Source organism: Pseudorca crassidens, chromosome 20 (genome assembly GCF_039906515.1).
Source record: "Pseudorca crassidens isolate mPseCra1 chromosome 20, mPseCra1.hap1, whole genome shotgun sequence".
Lineage (NCBI taxonomy): Eukaryota > Metazoa > Chordata > Mammalia > Artiodactyla > Delphinidae > Pseudorca > Pseudorca crassidens.
Genome location: NC_090315.1, coordinates 26,998,990 through 27,020,645, shown reverse-complemented (window position 1 = coordinate 27,020,645; position 21,656 = coordinate 26,998,990). Strand labels below are relative to the sequence as shown.

The 21,656-nt window shown below is 47.8% G+C and overlaps 1 protein-coding gene across 1 annotated transcript in view; it reads left to right on the top strand.

Moving 5' to 3' along the window:
* The window catches only part of LOC137215761 (ATP-binding cassette sub-family C member 12-like), a 59,360-nt gene extending 41,589 nt beyond the window's left edge, over positions 1 to 17,771 (top strand). Inside the window, 9 exon segments of the mRNA XM_067721409.1 lie at positions 1,861 to 1,998; positions 5,397 to 5,583; positions 11,089 to 11,173; positions 12,870 to 13,064; positions 13,507 to 13,666; positions 14,728 to 14,806; positions 15,769 to 15,882; positions 17,418 to 17,582; positions 17,685 to 17,771. Of these exon segments, the coding sequence (XP_067577510.1) occupies positions 1,861 to 1,998; positions 5,397 to 5,583; positions 11,089 to 11,173; positions 12,870 to 13,064; positions 13,507 to 13,666; positions 14,728 to 14,806; positions 15,769 to 15,882; positions 17,418 to 17,582; positions 17,685 to 17,771 (1,210 nt within the window).
* The last annotated feature ends 3,885 nt before the right edge of the window (positions 17,772 to 21,656 follow it).

Genomic DNA, 21,656 nt, shown 5'->3' with positions numbered 1-21,656 from the left:
TTATACAAACTTTGAGTTTCTATAAAACTCAACGAAATGTTTATCACATTCCTAAATGTGCCCAGCCCTGGTCTGGACACGGAGGGTCTTGAAGAGGGTGCCCAGATTGCAAGGATTCAGCCCACAAATCGTAGACCCACGTCCACCTGTAAGCAGGAACTTCACACTCAGAGCTGAGTTTTAGAAATATTGCTGTGGCCATTGCACAGTGTGGAGGGTGGATGAAGCTACAGAAAGATTGAGACACGGCTATAGGATTGGAGACTCTTGCAGTATAGAATCTGAGTGAGAACTGAGACACAGGCAGCAGCAGTCAGGACAGAAAAGAGGTGGATTCGGGAGCCATTTCGCAGATAGTCCGTTGGGGTTGGGGGATGGGAGAGGCCAAGGATGAGTCCAGGATGGGGAGTGCTGTGAAGACAGATATGAGTGATACAGGAGGAGACGCAGTTGGGGGTGATCAAGATTACCGGTTTGATTTTGGATGGTTCAAGGTTGTGGATCAAGTCCACAGATGATGCCACAGACAGTGGGGAATGTGCGTGTAGGGATGCATGGTCAGAGAGGCTGACTCCACATCCTTGGCCGAAGCTGGCGTCGCCATGGGAACTAGCACACGTGCCCTGGGAGTTGAGGGAGCCGGGCTCTCGCTTCAGTCTCCCACTGCCTCCTTCGTGACTCTGAGAAAGGACCCATGGGCCTCAGTGTCCAGATCAAGAGCTTATTGCAGCGACCAAATACAGATAATTTCTGCAAGTCCTTTACAAACCATAACAGGTCCTGGGTGCCACTTCTTAAAATGGATTCCTTGGGCTGGTGTTTGTTTTTGTAATCTGTGTGTTTGTCTGACCATTGTTCCTGTCTGTTCTCCCCTCTGTGCTGTTGACTTACTTAGTAAAAAGTTTTTCTCTGCCCTGCACCCCTACTTCTTGCTACAAGACAGGCCAGATCAGGCTGAGCCAGACTGAGTTACCCAATGTTTCCAACTAACTCACTTGAGCTCTGAATGAGGTTTCCCTTCCTCTCCCCTGGGTGAGTGTCAGCTGAGTCTGGAGTCCAGATCAGATTCGCTGTCCCGGGCCAGCTGCCAATGTGCGTGCCGAGGGCAGTGGTCTCGCACTCACCGGGGCCCTGGGGGAGTTACATCCCGTGGAGCATTTGGTTTTAAAATCAGCTCCTGAGGTGACAATGTTCAAATGTTGTTCAAAATTACCTTAGAAAATGTCTTTAGAAGATCGCATATTGGCAGTTGACACACCAGATCCAGATTTTCCTCCACGATTGGAACAGATCCCTTTTTCTTTGGTCGGGTACCCAGAAGTAGCTGGCTTGTATTTAGGGGCTGCACTGTGTGAAAAACACTAGTCTTCAAAGAAGAGAGTCACAGCTCGTGCAGCGAGACACATGCTGCAAGAAGCCTTCAGAACTGAGACCACAGGAAGGAGTGGCTCAAATTTCTGAGACCCCCACCCTCACACACAGGGATGGGCCCCCCCAAGAGGAGAATGGCGGGCTAGCCCCTCCTCCCTGGTTAGATAGCACCGTCCGTCTTAAATGTCTTGAGTGCCCAGTTGGATTTGTGTGAGCTGTGGGGAGTACTGGGAGACCCCATTTGGGGCCCTCTGGGCCACTCTTGGTTTTCCCAAAGCATTTTTTTTTTTTTTTGTACGCGGGCCTCTCACTGTTGTGGCCTCTCCCGTTGCGGAGCACAGGCTCCGGACGCGCAGGCTCAGCGGCCATGGCTCACGGGCCCAGCCGCTCCGCGGCACGTGGTATCTTCCCGGACCGCGGCACGAACCCGCGTCCCCTGCATTGGCAGGCGGACTCTCAACCACTGCACCACCAGGGAAGCCCCCGCAGCATTTTTCACAGAGGAGTCCAGGAGCTCAAGAAGGTCGAGAGCGTCAGCTGGTCCCCCTGGTTCTCCCACGTAGCCTCGTCCATGCAGGGCCTGGGAACCATCCACGCCTACAACAAGAGGGAGGACTGCGTCAGCAAGTCAGTCCTGGGCAGGGCCTGCCCCAGGGCTTCTGCTCCCTGTCAGCTCCAGCGGGAGGCCCAGAAACGCCAGCTGCTCTGGCCCTGAGGAGGGAAGTCTGGGTGGCGCGGCCTGACTGTGGACGGAGAGCCAGTAGAACGGAAGAGGTGCCCCTCACACACTAGGCCTTTCTCTCCAGTGTCCGAGGCCCCCAAAGACTCGAGCTCATCCAATGACAACCTCAGTACAGGGTTTTATGTGTTTTATTTGTTTCTCCCTAAAAGTAAAATGTGTTCAGTTCAGGAAAATAGGAGAAAACAGAAAAAAAAAAAAAAAATCACCCATGGGCCCCCAACCCAAATCCTATTAATATTTTTGTGTATTTCCTTCCAGTCTTTTCTTTTTTTCTATTTCTGAAGCATTTATAATCACTTTTGTCTTGTTTTATTTTTAAATAGCATTTTTCATGTTATTACATATTCCTTGTAAGAGTCATTTTTAAAGACATTACATCTCACTTCGTAGATGGACCAGTTTTCTTCTTTTTAAAATGTCGGGACTAGATTAATACATTTCTCTGGAGTCCTCCAGCTCCAAACTTCTAAAACACCATATAATCACATATAATTAGTGTGTATCAATCACAGTAGGCTCACTGTGGTAACAAACAACTACAAATTTTAGGGGCTTAACACAATACGTATTTATTCTTCCTCAAGCCACACCTGAATGGGGGTCCATGGGGCAGGGGTAGGGAATTCTGCTCCACACTCAGGTACACAGCCTCTCTCCATCTGGGGCTTTTCCATCCTGAGGGCCTTGGGGACCTTTCCAGGATCCTCTGGTCTAACTGGAAGGTAAGAGGAGAGATGTGGGTGGAGGACCCCAATGAAGGCACTCATCATTTCTGCACACTCATTGGCCAGAGTTCAGTCACATGGGTACACCTAACTGCAAAGGAGGCTGGGAAATGTAGTCCAGTTGTGGCCATAGGAGGAAAAGAAGATGGAGTTTGGTGAATCTATGGCTTCTCTGCCACATAGATGATCTTTTTCCACCCCCATCCTTTCCCTCCTTAAAATCCTAACACACACTTTAAAGTTTGTGTCTCTCTCTCCCGACCACCCACAATCTCAGTGTGTACCTGGCACCCCGGCCTGTCTTTAGTTCAGTCAGCAGCTAGCCCCATTAACTGGCGTGACCTGAACATCATCTATCAAGAGTCCTGCATCACACATCCACCCTTCCAGTGTCCTGGTCATGGGCCATTCATCAACTCACAACCAACTGAACAGATTCAATCCTTGTCTTCCTGCAGATTCTCCCCCAAGGTTTCCAAAATGATCCTATAGGAGAGCTGAGCCCTACGCCATTGATGGGCTCTCCCCTCTTTTAATCCTTTCGTTCCTTTCATGGAGTTTCCAGAGGGCTTGGGCTTCTTACTTGTACTGCTTCTGTGAACAGACAAAAATGCTACAGCACTAAAAAAAGGTCCGAGGTCAAATTCCAATTCGATCCCCGCCAGTGATTCTGTTTCTGCACAACCTAACCAACCACACATGTAAGACCGCAGATGACTCCTAAGTCACTTAAGCTGTCAGTTGAATTTGTAGGCTTTTTAGAGACATGGTAGAAAGACCAAAGTGTTTGGAAGAATATTTTAACTAAGCTCTGGGAAAAATTAGTTGGAGTGGAAACAGAGAGGAGGGTGCTACAGGGCCCAGCCTGGGTAGTCAGAGGGGCTTCCAGCCAGAATCCTTTGAGGAGGTTTAGAACAGGATGGAGCAGCAATGCCCGAGGATGTCATGACTGCACCAATGGAGGAATCTCAACTCTTTAGGGGTTTAAGCATGGAAAGTTTTTATTTTTATTCTAATAATTTCTACCAGTTGTTCTGATGAAGCCCCTTTCCCAGTAAGTCAGGGGAACCTTCAGTAGCAATTGTGATTAATGTCCCTTCTGGTCAATGGTTAGCTCAGTCCAGTTAAAACTTCAATCTTGAAGGTACTCAGGTCACAGCCCCCCCACCCTCCATCTGCTCAGAGGTTTGGCGTGGGCATGCTGTGCTGCTCTGTGTGTCGGGCAAGGGGGCAGGGTCACTGCTGGGAAGCACCCAGTCTTTTCTTTTAAACACTCTCTCCCTTTTCCCTGAGCCTGGTTCTCTGAGGCTGGTGCAGGGGGATGGAGGTGGGGAAGGACACATCCTCAGGTGACCACCCTGTCCAGGTCATTCTCCTTTCTGCTGCTGATTTCTTCTGGTCCAGCTCCCGGTGCAGATGAGGTGTGGCAGGGGAGAGCCCCCAACGGGACCCAGGTCCCCAGCCGCTCTGCTGGGCACTGCCGATGGGCAGGCTCTGGCGGGTCCTCCCATGAGCTCCGCCTGGCAGCCTCACACTGCTTTCCTTTTATGTGGTGCCTCTTGCCTCATGCCGATCAGTGTGGCATCAAGACTGCAGCCTCACATGCCATCTTCCCTCTGCACCCCAACTCTAGGAACTGCAGGAACGGGCAGGACCCACCTTCCGTACATCTGGGGACCGAGCAGCTCCGGGGCTGGGTCTCGCCTTCATCCCTCGGCGGTGTCACCTCTCTGTCGCTCTGCCCTGTGCTCCTTCTCCTCTTCGGCTCAGGGGACACGCAGCAGGTGTACAAGATGTCAGCTTTCTTTTTTTCCCTCCACCTTTATAAACAATTGCCTTGACTCTTCTTTCCCTGAACTGGGGAGGAGAACCAATCCAGCACCCTCTTTTCCTTCCTCTGCCATCACAAACATTGAGATCTCCTCACCTCCCACCCTGTATAGATCAAAGGGGTCAACGGTCATTTCCACAGGGCCTTTGGGGGGTGGCTACCTCCAAGACAGCGGTCCTTTGGAGGTAGAGTGTGAGGTTCTCAGCCCCTTTTGTTCTCAGCTGTGGGTTCCAGTTGCCAGTTCTGGGAAAGACAGAAAGAGCCCACTCAGCACCATATGCTACTGCCATGTAGGATTTCTCAAAATACGTGCAAATCAAAGATGCCCATGGCAGCAGATTTTAAAGAGTATGAATATATGCTCATCTTTGTAAGAGATTCCTATATAAGAATGCATTGGGGGCTTCCCTGGTGGCGCAGTGGTTGAGAGTCCGCCTGCCGATGCAGGGGATGCGGGTTCATGCTCCGGTCTGGGAAGATCCCACATGCCGCGGAGCAGCTGGGCCCGTGAGCCATGGCCTCTGAGCCTGTGCGTCTGGAGCCTGTGCTGTGCAACGGGAGAGGCCACAACAGTGAGAAGCCCACGTACCGCAAAAAAAAAAAAAAAAAAAAGAATGCATTGGCCCTTGAGTAAAAATTCCTCTTGCCCTATTTCTCCAGTAGCCCTAACCCTAAGTCTGTGGAAGCACAGCCTGACCTCCTGTTTTGTCTGATTTCTTAATTTTAGGTTTCAGATGCTAAATGATGAAAACTGCAGCCATCTCCTGTACTTTAACTGTGCTCTCAGGTGGTTTGCTCTAAGGATGGACATCCTCATGAACATCATCACCTTCATTGTGACCTTGTTGGTGACCCTGAGTTTCTCCTCTATCAGTGCTTCATCCGAAGGCTTGTCATTGTCTTACATCATCCAGGTAACACCTAGTGTAAGGCTGGGCCTGGCCTGGAGGCTCTGGCATAGAGTGTCTCAGGGAAGATGGACATAACAGAAAACCCAACTCAACGGGTTTAAACAATAAGGAGAGCTCCGTGGTGAAGTTCACATCATTAAAAGGTCTGGTGGCTGTATGGGCTTCAGGCACAGTTGGATCATGGTCCCTGAGTTTGTCCTCCTTCTGGGATGACTTTCTTTATTGCTGTGCAATGGTGACTGGCTGCCTCTGGGGACTATAGCAGGAAGGAAGCAGGAGAAAAGCGTTTCCTGCCCCAGACACTGAACAAAAGCCCTGTGTTTTACTTTCACTGGATGAATTGAGGCATCCCCAAACTAATTTGTGGCTCGATGGGGTGCGGATGACTGGCTTAGGCCAAAGGATGGAGTCATACCCCATGCTGCTCTCATGTCACACACCGCTGCCCCACAATGGGGAGAGGGAAAGGAATGCTGGGGGGCAACCATGATGTCCATGACAAATAATCACCAACTTCTCTTTTTGGTTGCTTTGGTGTTTTCTTTTGAAAAATAAGAATAACAGGGAAACAATAATAATAGGGAATAATAATGATAATAGGGAAACACATGTCATTTTAGGCACTGTTGTAAGTTCTTTACATAAATTAACTCATGTATCCCCACAATAACCCATGAGGTAGGGATGCCATAATCCCGGTTTTACAGGTGAGGAGACTGAGGTCCAGAAAGACTTGTCAGAATCACACACCGGCATGTGTGAGAGCCAGGATTTGAACCCACGTCATCTGGGTCTGATACCAATCTGAGTCTGCATCTGCTCCTTGTTACATACCTCACACGTCTGTCTTTGGAAGCTGTTCCCATGCAGTCCTTATCCTCGGTGCTCTGACATTCCAGGACAGTGAGTCTGAGTGGGGGTCTGTTTCCACTTATTCTGTTCAAGACTGGGAACAGAATAAAGTCAAATCTCTCTTCAAGTGGAAAAATTTCTCCTTTTCCTCCTTTATTCCTTTTTCTCCTCTTGATAATTTCCTTGTCTCCTTTCCCTTTGTTTTCCTTTTCTGTCACTCATATTGGTTGAATATTGGTTGAATATTGGTTTTCTTGCATCAGTCCTCTATGTTTCCTTTCTTTCATCTCAAAGTTTCCATGTTCTTGTTTTTTTATCTTTATTCTGGGAATTTTCCTTTGCTTTGTCATTCGGCCATTCTCTTGAATTTGAAGATCATATGTTCGTATACTTAATTTCCACAAACTCTTTCTTAGTCTCTGAGTTTTTAAGCAAATCATTTAAAAATGGGTGCAACATATTTTTAATCTCTCTGAGGATATCAATTACAGCTCCTCACCTTTCTTAAACTCTCCTTTCTTATTTGACTGATACCTGTTTTTTCCAGGATCAGTTTTTTTGTTTGTTTGTTTGTTCATCTGGTTCTTGCTCTTTCATGCCATTGGTTTTGTTCATATGTCTCTTGATCCATTTGTGGTTAAGGCAGAGAAACTTGGTTGGATTTTCATGTTTTCATCTGCCTTTGTATATGCCTTGGTAGGTCTCTCCTGATGGGACGTTTTATAACTATGGATAGGTTGGTTGGACTTTTCCACAGGCTGGCTTCACTTCAGGAAAGCAGCCAGAGAGCTGGCCTTCAGACACCCAAAGGCTAGATTTAAAGAGATTTTATCTAGGATACTATTCTGGGAGCCCCATTTATCCCCAAGTCATTTATCCACTTTCTTTAGGGAAGTGTGTGTGTGTGTGTGTGTGTGTGTGTGTGTGTGTGCATGTGTGTGTGTGTGTGCATGCACGCGCGCGTGTGTGTGTGTGTGTGTGTTTTGGCCTAGGGATAAATTGCCCAGCTACCTCTGGTTGGGAGGAAGATGAGGAGGGGCAGGAAATGGGCCCAACGGGAGTAGCTGTCTATACGCCACCTCAGTCTGTCTCTTTGTGGACCCCTTCTCTTACCTAGAGCCTCTCTGACTTCTGCTGGAAGAAGGTTCTGGAAGCTCCTGCAGCACACTCTGCCTCCATCCTATCAAAAGGCTTTCATCCTCTTTCCATCTTCCAGAAATGTGTAACTCTCTCCTTCAATGATATCTCTTGATATCTCTTCCCAAGCCCCTTGCTGTTAACGGTCTATTCCTTTTTGCAATCTCTGTACTATCATTTTAATAATATTTTGGAAAGGAAGAGGAACAAATATATGCTCAGGACTCTATGTTAAGTGAGGGAAATGAGTTTTCCTTGGGTAGGCAGTTTCCCTCATTGATGGATGATTTTTTTTTTTTTTTTTTGCGGTACGCGGGCCTCTCACTGTTGTGACCTCTCCCGTTGTGGAGCACAGGCTCTGGACGCGCAGGCTCAGCGGCCATGGCTCACGGGCGCAGCCCCTCCGCGGCACGTGGGATCCTCCCGGACAGGGGCACGAACCCGCGTCCCCTGCATTGGCAGGCGGACTCTCAACCACTGCGCCACCAGGGAAGCCCTGATGGATGATTTTATTTGTTGTTACCTAGTAAAATATTAAACAGATGATGTTGAATAGATTCCCTTACTTGGTCCAAGTGAAACCGCTTTCCTCAACTGAGGTTATGCTCTTGGGATATATCACCAGCATTCTATGAGATTGTTTTCAAACATTCCTGTGAGGCTGGAGAATTTGCACACCTCAAGATCTAGGGGGTGTTTCCCCTCCAGCTGGCTTTGGAGCTTTATTGAGCATTAGCCCCCCTTTGGAGAATACAGAAAATCCAGCTGACAGAGCTTCCCTTCAGAACAGAGGAGACTCCCTAGGTGGATGAGAGATTGGTGTGAAGTCCCACAGAGCAGAAAGTGAGTGCAAAGTAACATCACATAACATCACAGACGAGGATGAGCACTTCCTGGGGCCAGCACTGTGCTGATAAGGGAATTCTAACCCCATGGAGGGCTGCCCGGGGCCCTGAGAAGCTGATACCCTTGAACTTAACAAAATACTTATATGCCCTTCTCAAGAGCAGAGTTCATTCATTCACTCAGCAGACGTGTCCACTGAGCACCTGCCAGGAGCCGGAACCATGCCAGCTGCTGTGGGTTCAGCAGTGAACAAGCTGGACAGGTCTCTGCACTCATGGAGCTTACATGCTAGTGGGATATAAAGGGATACAAAGTGGGATGGAATAAATAAGTGCGCAAGTAAATAAATAAGGAGACTTCAGAAACTGTTGAACTGTTATGAAGATAATGAAGCAGGGTAATTGACTGTAAGTGGGGAAGCAGCATTAGACCCCCATATAGTCAGGGAAGGCCTCTGCCGGGAGGTGACTTGCAAGCTGACACCTGAATTTGATAAAGAAGGAGCCAAGGAAGTGCTTCAGTCTGAGGGGCCAGGGAAGGCTGGGGGTAGGCAGGAGACTGGTGCCTTTGGGGAACTCAGAAGCTCCTGTGGCCTGAGCAGGGTGGTGGAGAATACGATATGAGGGGTCGGCGGGGCTCCGTCAGCCGTGGGCAGGGGTGTCACCTGTCTTCTAAGAAAGGCTTTCTCGCCTGCAGCACTGTGGACATTTGGGCCAGATAATCCTTTTTGACAGGGGCTGTTCTGTGTGTTGCAGGATGTCAGCAGTCTTCCTGATCTCTAACTAGGAGATGCCAGTAGAATCTCCCGCCTCCAAGGTCGTGACAACCTAAAATGTCTCTAGACATTGCCAAATGTCCCAGGGACAGGGTTCCTAATCACCCCAGCTGAAAGCCAGTGCCCTAAGAGAAATGGGAAGCCAGTGGCATGTGTAAAGCTGGGAGGCAACAAGGAGGCCCACTGAGATGAGCTCTCGGAGGGTCGGGACCCACACTGCTCTCACCTCATCCACCTGCTCAGGACACACTGCCTCCTTCCTGTTAAGGCCACTTGCTGTTACCCAGAGTTTGCTTGGCAGCCTCTTATCATGAATGCTTCAGCACACACCATCTTCTTATCACCCCAACTAAGGTAACGCCCCAGCCCAGCCCTAGCCCCTCTTTCACATCTTACCATATAACTGACGTTCTTAGGGTTCCTTGACATTGCCTGTGTCTCATCCCGCCGGCCCACTAGAATGCAAGCCCTGGGGCTTCAGGGGTCTTGTCTATCACGTTCACCCCTGGGAAACCAGCCCCAACTGTGCCGGCACCCAGTCACTGCTCACCTAGTGAAGGCCTGGTCCTTCCTCCAGCCCACTAGCCCACCCTGCGACTGAGGCAGGTGCTGTTGGTGGCCCCCCTTCCGGGGCAGGCCAGCTGGCCTCCCACTGCTGCGGGAAGGTGCTCAGTTCAAGGCTGAGGCAGGTTGCACCTGCGGTATGGGGAGTCCTCCCAGCGCCTCCGCAATGCCTGCAGGGAGTTAGGGGAGATGGAGCCGCATCCTCGGGACAAGTCAGGTGTGTTCCGTGCGGACTCCCAGGACCCCCAGGGGCGTCAAGCTTCAGTTGCCCACAGTGAAGCCTATCCGGACTCTCCTCCTCTGTGCCTCAGTTCTCCCAGCTCCTACTGGGACTTTTGGGGTCCACCTCCTGGAGGTGTTTCCTAGGGCTGCTGTAACAAATTATAAACTAGTGGCTTAAAACCGGAGAAATGTATTCTCTTGTGGTCCTGGAAGTTGGAAGTCTAGAATCAAGGTGTCTGTAGGGCCATGTTCCCTTGGAAAGCTCTAGGGGAGAATCTGTTCCTTGTCCCTCCCGGCATCTGGTGGCTGTTGGCTTCCTGGGCTTGTAGCTGCATCCCTCCAATCTCTGTCCTGTCTTCATGTCTCCTCCTCCTCTGTCTCTTATATGGACACTTGTTGGATTTAGGGTCCACCCAAGTAACCCAGCTTGATCTCAAGGTCCTTAATTACACCTGCAAAGACACTTTTCCTAATGAGGTAGCATTCAAGGGTCCCAGGGATTTGGATGTGGAATATCTTTTGGGGGGACCTCCATTCAACCTGCTTGCCCTCAAATCTCAGGGTTGGCTTCTGGGGGATCCTGGCCTAAGGTGGGTGACCTTAGCAGGCCACTGTCTAAGCCTAGAGTTTCTCATGTCTGAAGCAAGCAGTTGGGCTTGATGGTTTTCTTCCACTTCTGATACCTGTGGTGATTAGGTTTCAGGTGCTTCCAGGATGCAGGTGGGATAATCGGGGAGGGCACAGAGGTGCAGGACCCTACCAGGTGGCCGCAAGTGCTGGGTTTCCAGCAGTGCGGAGGCCCTGGGAGAATTCCTGCTCACAGCAGTTCCCCACCCCTCCAACCAAGAAGCTTGTGCCTGAGCAGTGCTGTGATGGGATGACTCTGCCCATCTGGAGTGCCAGGGAGAATATAATTACCATTTGTTTCTAAATACAAAGGAAGTGTTTAAAGGCAAAACACCCCAACAGGAGTGTCTTTACATCTGGACACTTGGCTGGGAACGCAGGCCTGCTTTTGGTGTGGTCCTGAGTAAGACGGAAGGGGTGACTCACAAGCCGGCCCTGAAGGCAGACAGGGCTCTGACTGTGGCTGCTTGTCGCCCCCTCCACAGCTGAGTGGGCTGCTCCAAGTGTGCCTGCGGACAGGGACGGAGACCCAGGCCAAGTTCACCTCCGTGGAGCTGCTCAGGGAGTACATTTCGGGAAGAAATCAGTGCAAGAGGAGGAGCCAGTTAACTCTGGCAGAATTTAGGTATTTGATCTTTTTACATGTGAAAGGGATCTCTTTAAAAATTGAAATCGGACCACAACCCCTTTTCTTAACACCCACATTTACAATATAGTCTAAAGTCCTTGATGATGAGGGAGAGGTTCTTTTCAAAAAAATTTCCTCAAGGGCTGTTTCTGTACACAGAAGAGAGAATTCAGTGGCTTACTTTAGTTTCTAAAAATTAATACTTATTTGACTAAAATTGTAAATTGAAAAAAACTGTCTTCTTTAAAAGCTTTTATGTTCCCCTTACAAATCCTGCTATTCTTTGAAAAGCAGTCTTGCCAATTCAAGCAATCACTTTTAAGGGCCTTTGAACAGCATTTGGCCCCTTTTAATTAAATACTTTAAAACATTTTAAGCTGCATTTTAAAATTTAATGCATTCCATTTCCTTTTTAAGTACCTCGATAATCTGATTTAACAAACAAACCTTCCTGAGGTTATATAAATCTAATAAATTAAACTTATAAATATGGTGAGCTTTAAGTTCTCATGACAATCCCAATGCTGTATATAAATAGTAAGTTTTTAAACTTAAAACCATGTTAAAATAAGTTATTCAATTTTACATTTTAAATTAGAATCACGAGCCTGAATGTTATTAACATTATGAATACTTAAAGCACCAAATATGCAGATTCCATAAACTAAAAATACTACTATTCCAATCATGCTTCTCTTAAATATTATTATTACTAATTCTAAATCTTCTAGGGATTAAAAATACTCACTGTCTAGGAATACAATTCTTTTTTCAGCTAATTGTGGTTGCCTTTCGACCAGCGATGTGGGCTGGTCAGCCACCCTAATGGGGAACACGGGAGCTCTATTTCTCCCGCTTAACAGGTACTTTATAATTCAGAGGAGGGGTTAGTCTTATAATGCAGTCAAGTTGCTCTCCTCCTTAATTGGAGGAAATTTGCATTTCTTGGGCTCTTATAAAACTTTAATTCCTTTTCCATGTAACTCTGAACTTGACACCCGGTGCTACTGTCATCTTCCTGCTTCCAACACCACAGTGACTCTTGCAGATACTGAAATTGTATCTGATCGAATTCTGCAAATCTCAAGGCTTGGTCTGGATTTGTCACACAGCTTCAAGGTCACCCTGCTGACACTTGCCCAGGCTCACAAGGCCCAGTATGAGCTGCCACTTACAGTCATCCATTCTATTCACTAAGCTCTAGCCACACGACTTTTCTTTCTGTTCCTCAAAGTCCCCACACTCATTCTGGCCTCAGGGCTTTTGCACTAGCTGTCTACTCTGCCTGGAATGAATCTTTCTGTAGCTGACATCTTCTCAGCATTCCAGGTCTCAGCTCGAATGTCACATCCTCACAGATGCCTTCCTCAACACTTAAGTAACTTTTACCCCTCCTACCCTTCCACCCCACACATTGTGTGTTCTGTTACAATACTCTGTTTTATTGCCTTCATTTCTCATCTCTTTTCTTGTTTATTATCTGACTTCCCCACTGCAATGTGAGTTTCTGGAGTGCAGTGGCCTTATTGGTCTAGTTCACCAGCATGAATACCAGTACCTAGAATTGTGTGAATGAATGAATGAATGAAATGAATGGAAAAGCAAATGACTATTAACCCATCATTTGTTATTCTGTTTTTCAGACCTGTGTTCCTGAATGCACTCACCCCCTCAAAGTAGGGACCTGTTCCCTCGACTGGCCCAGCCGTGGGGAGATAACATTCAGAGACTATCAGATGAGATACAGAGACAACACTCCCCTTATTCTCAACGGGCTGAACTTGAACATCCAGAGCAGGCAGACAGTTGGGATTGTTGGAAGAACAGGTTCTGGTGAGGACAAGCTCTGATTGTGTTTCTTTCAGGTTGTTTTCTTTGCATTTCCACTGGGCATGCTAGTTAAATCACACCAGAGGGTGATGTGCATGCGTGGCGGATTGGTTGTTTTTTCCCTGACATCTCTTTACTATAAATTAGGATTTCAGGTTGGATGGATGTGTGGAGTTAGAAGTAAACACACATCAGTTTTTGACTTAATTAAATGAGAATCATTCTGGTGAGATGAGGCCCAGAGGATGAGTCATGTGTTAATAGCCCCTGCAGGGATGGACCGGTTAACTGTATTAGGGTGGCTGAGTGCCCCTGCAGAGTGGGATTTCTGTCTGCACAAGGCCATTTTCATTGCATTAAAAATTCCCTTGATTAGATAGATACTCAGGTATGATGAAATACAAACTGATGTTTGATTTGCTGCTGTTGCATTTATCGTTCCCAGGCAAGTCGTCCTTAGGAATGGCCTTGTTTCGTCTGCTGGAGCCCGCCAGTGGCACAATCCTCATTGATGGCATGGATATCTGTACTGCTGGTTTGGAAGACCTCAGAACCAAGCTGACTATGATCCCCCAGGATCCTGTCCTGTTTGTAGGTACAGTAAGGTAGCTGTTTTTGATCGTTGTGCATCCGTATTTTTGGATAGTGAAATCAGACCAGCAAGAGCTTTGTGAAGTGCCCGCGCTGTGGCTGGCCTGGGGCTGTCCTATCCTGAGATTCTCACAAGCCTTGGGAGGAGCTGAGGACTAGGGGCCTGAACATTACTTGTGTTTTATAAGCTACATCACAAATACGCAAGATGCTTATGTGCAGGGTGAGCAGACATCCCAGTTGGCCCTGGAGAGCCCTGATTTATGCCTGTTTCAGCATCCTATCAGGTTTAGCAGTGGCCACTCCCTGAATTACTCCAGTTTGCACAATCAAATAAATGGTTATTCTACGTATGTAGCTATCCTTTCGGAAGTACGTCAATTCATTCCCACTAAGAAGCGAACAGAAACTGCTCAAGTCCAAGAACAGTAGGGTTGCAACTTTTGCAGGGCTCAAGATCTGTTGTCAAGGCACAAGGAGAAAACCACAGTTACTCACTTACCCCAGTGTAGTGGCTGCCCCTCTAACAAGAGGGACATTTCCCCCATTGAGCACCAAATGAAGTAGGGGGCTGTATTGAGTGTTGAATGAAAAGGACCTTCCGCGTCTTGAAATGCTAGACTCACACCCTGCATGTAAGGTGCTCACCCTCTGCAAGGCCCGGGAGCTGCAGATACAGCTCTTGCCTCTGAAGGCAGAGTGAACACACCGGGAGGTGGAATTGCTCGCTGCCTCTCTCTCTGCCAAGAATTTGCATGAGGTCAGATCCGCTCTGCTGCACACGGCCATGGAGAGGACCAAATGTGTCCCCCGGTGCCTCGCTTGGGGCTATCTCTTGGCAGGGTTGGTGGTCTGCCCGCCTTGGTGGTTTCTGCTGCATTCCAGAGTCATGGGTCCTCGGTCTCTTGGCCTGAGGTTGGTATTTCATGAACCACTGCCCTGGACTAAGCACTGCTCTTGTTGCTGTGGCGTCATCACACACCACCTCCCGCTCTCCCCCTCATGCTGTGGAAAACATGCTCTCCCATCCTCTCATCCTCAGAAATTCAGCTTCCTCTCCTTTCCTTCATTGCAGGTACAACTTGGATCCCTTTGCGAGTCACAGCGATGAGATACTCTGGCAGGTTCTGGAGAGAACATTCATGAGAGACACAGTAGGTCTCTGGGGCTGGCCGGGATGAGTCCGTTTCCCAGCACCAGTGCCCCAGACGCCTGGCTCAGGTTTAGATTTGGCCAGTTGTTTGTGGCACCACATATGTCAATCCTAATTGCTCCTTGTTAAAAGCAACAATAGACAGTATTTATTAGGCCACTGCAATGATTCAGTCAAGAGCGCTACGTGCATTGTCTCAGTTGGTCCTGACTACAACCCTCTGAGGTTGGTACTCCTGCCCCTACTTTTAGAGATGCAGAAACTAAGACTCAGGGTAGTCAGGTGTGAGTAGCAGAATGGAGACTTGACCCCAGGCCCATCTGACTCTAGACCAGAGGAAGTGCCCTACTGCTCTGCCAATAGCCTCATTTGCTTATTGAAGCAGATAAACTCTGGGAAGGTGAGAGGGCATGGCATGGAATGAACCATTTGTGAGATGGAACCCTGTCCTATAAGAGCTGCAGCTGGGGTCAGCGGGTGAGCGTGGCCACCTCTGCAGCCCAGAGGGAATTTTTTTTCCCAGGACTTGGTACCAAGGTGAGCATCGCCCAAAGCCACTCTGACTTGTCCTGCTAGATAAATCAGACCCTGTCTTTACCTTTCCTCGATGACCAGAAAACTCCATCCCATCTCCATTTTATGCATAGAAATAAGGATCCTGAAAGCCATTTACACTTGTTTGTGTTTCTCTGGAGCCATATGTGCATCATTTGTCCTCTTTTGGCAAGGTGTCTACGGGGTTCGATGAATCGCACTGTGATTTTAAATTATGAATGACTGCCTACTCCTTGGTCTTTCCCTGGTGCCTGTTCGCAATATTGAAATGATTGTTGTTTTGCACTTTCTTTTCTGCAGTAAAATAAAGCCAGCCGATAAATGCAAGAGAAGGGGGCAATCAATATGGAGGATACAGGACAATTTTATAGATCATCAGCACAATATGGCATTCTCTGTGTTCTATAGGTAATGAAACTCCCAGAAAAATTATAGGCAGAAGTCACAGAAAATGGAGAAAACTTCTCAGTAGGGGAACGTCAGCTGCTTTGTATGGCCCGAGCGCTTCTCCATAATTCAAAAGTAAGGAAACAACGTGGAAAATGGATTGGTCCAATTTTGGATATTTCCTGCAGCGCCACTCAAGCCAGGAGGTAGAGCCAGGCGTTTGTCTTTCAATAAAGAGAGAGCAATTGGGCCATTTAAAAACCGATCACTTTTTCTTAAGACAAAGTTGTGAGGGGAAAAAATTGAAAAATAACCGCCATTTACAGCAATAGCACCTGCCTCCCCTGGGCCTTTCCCCGGGAGGTCTTGCTTAGGTATTATCTCTGTCCTCCTAAGTCGTTTGGGTTTGAGAAATCTGCCTCTCAACTTTTCCCCTTTGTCCCTGAATGATTCTGAGGCCTGATAAACAGTACTCAAGATACTAAAGAAGGCCTTCAGAATGCCAGGATATAAGGTCTGTAAAATTTATACTCATTTTTCTTAGTGACTTAGCCATCTTTGCTTACTGATTTCAGAGAAGGGATTGCTGTTGCTTTAGAAATCCCATTCTCTGAACCCGGATCAAAGTGTAACCCATCGTGTGTGCTCTCTACATGTGCTAATGACAGGGAAGGGAGCAAGCATGCATTCAGTCCTGACTGTGGCACTACACAGTACTGAGTGGTTGATGTGTTGTCTTTGCATTTCGTGTTCATGATAAGGTGTAACCCCCTTTTACAGACAAAGAAATGGAGCCTTGGGAAGTCAAGTAATTTAGCCAAAGTCAAGCAGAGTTAGAGCTGAACTCAAGCCCTCTGAATGGCAAACCAGTACTGTGGCAGGCAGAATAATGGCCCCCCCAATGATGCCCATGTCCTGATACCCGGAATCTGTGAACATGTTACCTTACCTGGGAAAAAGGGTCTTTGCAGATGTGATTAAGTCAAGGATCTTGAGATGGGGAGATTATCCTGGATTACCTTGGTGGGCCCAGTGTAATTACACAAGTCTTTATAAGGGGAAGAAAGAGAGTCAGAAAGAAAGAAGAAATGCAACAATGGAAGTAAAGGTTAGACTGATGCCAGAAAGAGGCCACGAGCCAAGGAATGCAGGCAGTCTCTAGAAGCTGGAAAAGGCAAGAAAACCATTTCTTCTCTTGAGCCTGCAAAAGAAATGCAGTCCTGACAGGACTTTGGCTTTAGGACTTCTGACCTCCAGAACTGTAAGATAATAAATTTGTTTTGTTTTGAGCCTCTAATTTGTGCAAATTTGTTATAGCAGCAGTAGGAAACATAACAAGTACTGTTATTATATCTCATGCTAACTCATGTAGTACAGTAGATAAAGACCATGGGGCATTTCTTCTCTGGTTTGTAGGGTTAGAATAAACAATTCACAAAAAGGGGAGCAAAGAATATACAACCTTTTTTCTCCAGCAAGTCCCTCTGAGGAAGATGAAGGTGGTGTGATACGACTTTTATTCTCTTGTTCTTTTTCTAACTTTCTGAGATGGATACTTAGCTCATTACTTTTCAGCCCTTCTTTTCTAATAAATTGAGGTAAGACTATAAGTTTCCCTCTAGGTATAGCTTTGGCTTGGTGTGACTTTCACAATGCTCCTTCCTCAACAGATCATTCTCCTTGATGAAGCCACTGCCTCCATGGACTCTAAGACTGGTACTCTTGTTCAGAGCACCATCAAAGATGCCCTCAAAGACTGCACTGTGTTGACCATTGCCCACCGCCTCAACACGGTCCTCAACTGTGACCGCGTCCTGGTCCTGGAAAACGGGAAGGTGCAGGAAGTTGGCGTCACCTCTCCAGAGGCTTCAGTGGTTTGGGCTCTGTGGTGGGTGGATATTTTCTGACAATTTCAGCTCTCCTTCTCTGACTTTCAGGTGGTCGAGTTTGATAAGCCTGAAGTTCTTGCTGAGAAGCCAGATTCTGCGTTTGCGATGTTACTAGCAGCAGAGAACAAAGTCTGACTATAAAGGTCCCCATAGGGGCCACATCAGCTGATTTTAGAGGAAGAGGAGGCTGTGTGAGATGAGTCAGCTGTGCCTGCAGGGGGAGGGGCCGTTATCTCAGGGGGCAGCTCTGGTCCACCATCCCTCCCACGCCTGGAGCACAGGCAGAGCTGGGGTGGAGGTTGTTTCCTTGCCTCGCCCAGCACATGCCTCTTGACCTCACTTGGAGGGCATGGGTCTGGTCCTAGATGATGAACAGAGGCAGAAGAAGCTTGTGGGTTAAAAAACTGCCCCTCACCTTCTAAAACCCTAACCATCCCTCATGTGTCCTTATCATTACCACCTCAGTGCCTGGGAGTGGAAGCATTGTAACTTTCAGTTAAAAACTGGTCAAACAGAATGGAAAAATGCCTAAGGATGGACTTTGTAAAGGTTTCCTGCCTTGTTATCAGAAGGGAAAAGAGCAGAGTTTTCTTCCTGCTTAACTCCTATTCACATCTATTTGGAGTGTGTGACAAGCAGTAACTACACAGATCTGTAGCATGAAAGATTGATTACAGTGTTTGGTGAAATTTTTTAAAAAAAAATCATATCGTATGTCCCATTTGCTCTATTAGAATAAACAGGGAAACAAAATGTTGGAGTTTTTCTGTAAATTACATTTTTATGTCTTCTATATTGGTCATTAAAATGCAGTAGGAAATTAAACTACCCTGAAAGGTTGCCTTGCAATTATTTTGCTGAAGATATTCCAGTTTCTGTACTATTTACTCTTGCAGACCCTCTTTGCTTTCTCCATTGACTCAGTAACAAACCTCCACAGCATTTCCCAAATAAAACCTTTCTTTCCAGCCTCAAAGTTTGCTATGACGGAGGCAGTAAAGACATAGTCCCAGCAGCCCAGGAGTGAGTGGCATGGGGCAGCCGTGGCCAGTGAAGCCCCCGCCCCACCCCTTCTTAGTCTTGGTCCCATCCTTCACCCTATCCATCCAAACATGGAGGAAGGCAAGCCTGGCACATAGTACTCAAGAATGAGTGACATGAGTGCATGACACCATGATGAACTCATCCTGGCATGTACCTGCCGTCTCCCTACTCCCAGGGTATATTTACATGTTAAGGGTTTAATCTGGAGAGGCTGAGATTTAGGGCACACAAGCCATCCACTAGCATCTCAAAGGCTGGGTTTGTGGCGTGTGCTTCCAACAAATCAGTCTCCAGCTCTCCTCTGGCCAGGCCTGGGCAGGTGTCTGCAGGACCAGAGGTGAAGCAGGCACAGCTGGCTGCAAGTAGAGCTCCCCGTCTGGTGACCGTTAAGGCCCTGGCTAAGGTAGCTGGGCAGCAATTCTGCCATCAGCAGAGGGCACAGAGCAAGAAGGATGTGGTTGAAAGGCCACGAGTGAGGGGGCTCCGTTCACGGCAGCTCCATGCCAAGTTCAGATCTCCCTGTGAAGGGACACAGTGCATCTTAGGACGGTTCACTGTCCTGACCTGATTCTTGCCTTATCACAGTATGTGAGGCTGATCTGAGGTCTTCAAATCCGCATGCACTGGGCTCTGGAGCAGCTACTCCAGGCTGAGTGTGGCCTTCACTTTGATGGATGGATGTCCAGTGACTCCGTGTGGCAAGCAGACCAGGCAGTCTGTGCTGCTCGTGGAAATCCATGCCAGCTGTGTGATGGAGGAGGATGCTCTGTTTTCTACCAACCCAGCACCAGCCAGACAATCAGTCTATGATTTCAGGAAGGTGTTTCCAGGAGGGCAGGAGGGCGCCAAGGCTACGAAGATCCCTGTGGCTCATTCAGACGCACTAAAGTATGAATCATCTCCTGCTGCTTGTTTTTGCCCATGCTCCCCTTGGCTTGTACTGTCCAGAAGAGAATACCAATCCTGACTCACCCCTGTGATGTGCCAGGCACCGTGATAAGCATTTTTACATGAGTAATTTCATTGACTCTCCACCTCACAGCAGGAGATGGACGCTTCTATTATTCCCATCTTCCAGAGGTAGAAACTGAGGCTCACTGAGGTTAGTAGCTTAGCTATAGATGTACAAAAGGAAAAAACAGAGGCAGGATGTGAACCCTAACCAGTCTGACTCTAGCACCCTGCTCCTAACCCCTCCACAAGAGCCCCTCATGCCCATCCCGCTCATCCTGTAGCAGGGACAGTGATGGTTGTCAGGATGGCACCCAGCAAAGAGTGACTTCCGGAAGGATGACTGTTGCTTGCATGTGCAATGACATGCATTGGTCTCAGGGAGCCCTCCCCTCCCACCCCTATTGTCACTGAAATGTTGGCCAGGGAGAAAGTATGTTGAATAATAATAACCAATGTTTAGCCAGTACAGGCAGACCTCGGAGATTCTGCAGGTTTGGTTCCAGACCATGGCAATAAAGCAAGTATTGCAATAAAGTGAGTCACACTTTTTTTTTGGTTTCCCAGCGCACATTAAATTTATATTTGCACTACACTGTAGTCCACCAAATGTGCAAGAGCATTATGTCTAAAACAAAGTACATGTCTTAATGAAAAAATATTTTATTACTAAAAAATGCTAACCATCATACAAGCCTTCAGTGAATCATAGTAACATTAAAGGTCACTGATCACAGATCACTATAACAAATACAGTAATAATGAAAAATTTGAAATATGGTGAGAATTACCAAAGTGTGACAGAGAGACAAGAAGTGAGCAAATGCCGTTGGACAAATGGCACTGAGAGACTTGCTCGAGGCAGGGCTGCCACAGACCTTGGATTTGTAAAAAACGCAGTATCTGTCAAGTGCAATAAGGCAAAGAGCAATGAAGTGCGGTGTGCCTGTAGTCCTCAAAACACAGACTGAGTTCATCGAATCCTCACCATATTGCTGTGGGGAAGGTACCAGTGTTACCTTCATATTACGGATGATGACACTGGGGCACTGAGAGCCCCTGGACCAACGTCACACAGAGAGTGAAATCTGAATCCAGGCAGACTGGTGCTGGAATGTGTGCTCTGCTGGAAACCTGACACTCTCCAGGTGAGAAAGAGCCCAGTGTTCAGAGCTGTAAAGCCTGTGTCAGGATTAGGCTCAGTTATGCCGTGGTAACAAACAGCCTCACAGCTCAGTGGTTTATTTCCCGTTCACATGACATGTCCACCATGGGTTGTCTGTGCCTGTGCTGTTTATCTTCTTCATTCTGCAGCCCAGACTGGCAGAGCAATCAGAAGTGCCACGTGCCACTTCACCACATTTCATGGGCAACAAGTCACATGGCCATTCCTGAGTTCAACAGGGAGGTGAGGCATGTACTCCACCTGGGGGGGTTGGGGGGCATGACAAGGCACATGGTCAAGCTTGTCCCTGCAGGGAGTTGTATAATCCACCTCTTGGGAGGGACAGCAGATATTTTGAACAACATTACAACCTACCACAGCCTGGGTTTGGGTGTTAATTTTGGCACTGAGTGGCTGTGTGATCTGGGGAAAGTAGCTTGCTCTCTCTGAGCCTCCATTCCCTTATCTGTAAAATTTGGGGGTTTGGACTGAGTTCTTTTCAGTCTTGACTTTCAATACAGGAGGAATAAAAAGGAGATATGGGGGCTTCCCTGGTGGCGCAGTGGTTGAGTGTCCGCCTGCCGATGCAGGGGACACGGGTTCGTGCCCCGGTCCGGGAGGATCTCACATGCCGCGGAGCAGCTGGGCCCGTGAGCCATGGCCGCTGAGCCTGCACGTCCGGAGCCTGTGCTCCACAACGGGAGAGGCCACAACAGTGAGAGGCCCGCGTACCGTAAAACTGGAATTTGGACTTCCAAGGGGATTATAGTGAACCCTAAATGTAATTAAACATTTTTGTAAATGTTAACTTTGTAAAGTAACTTGAACAAGGTTTAACTGAGTTCTGACTCTTCCTTTAG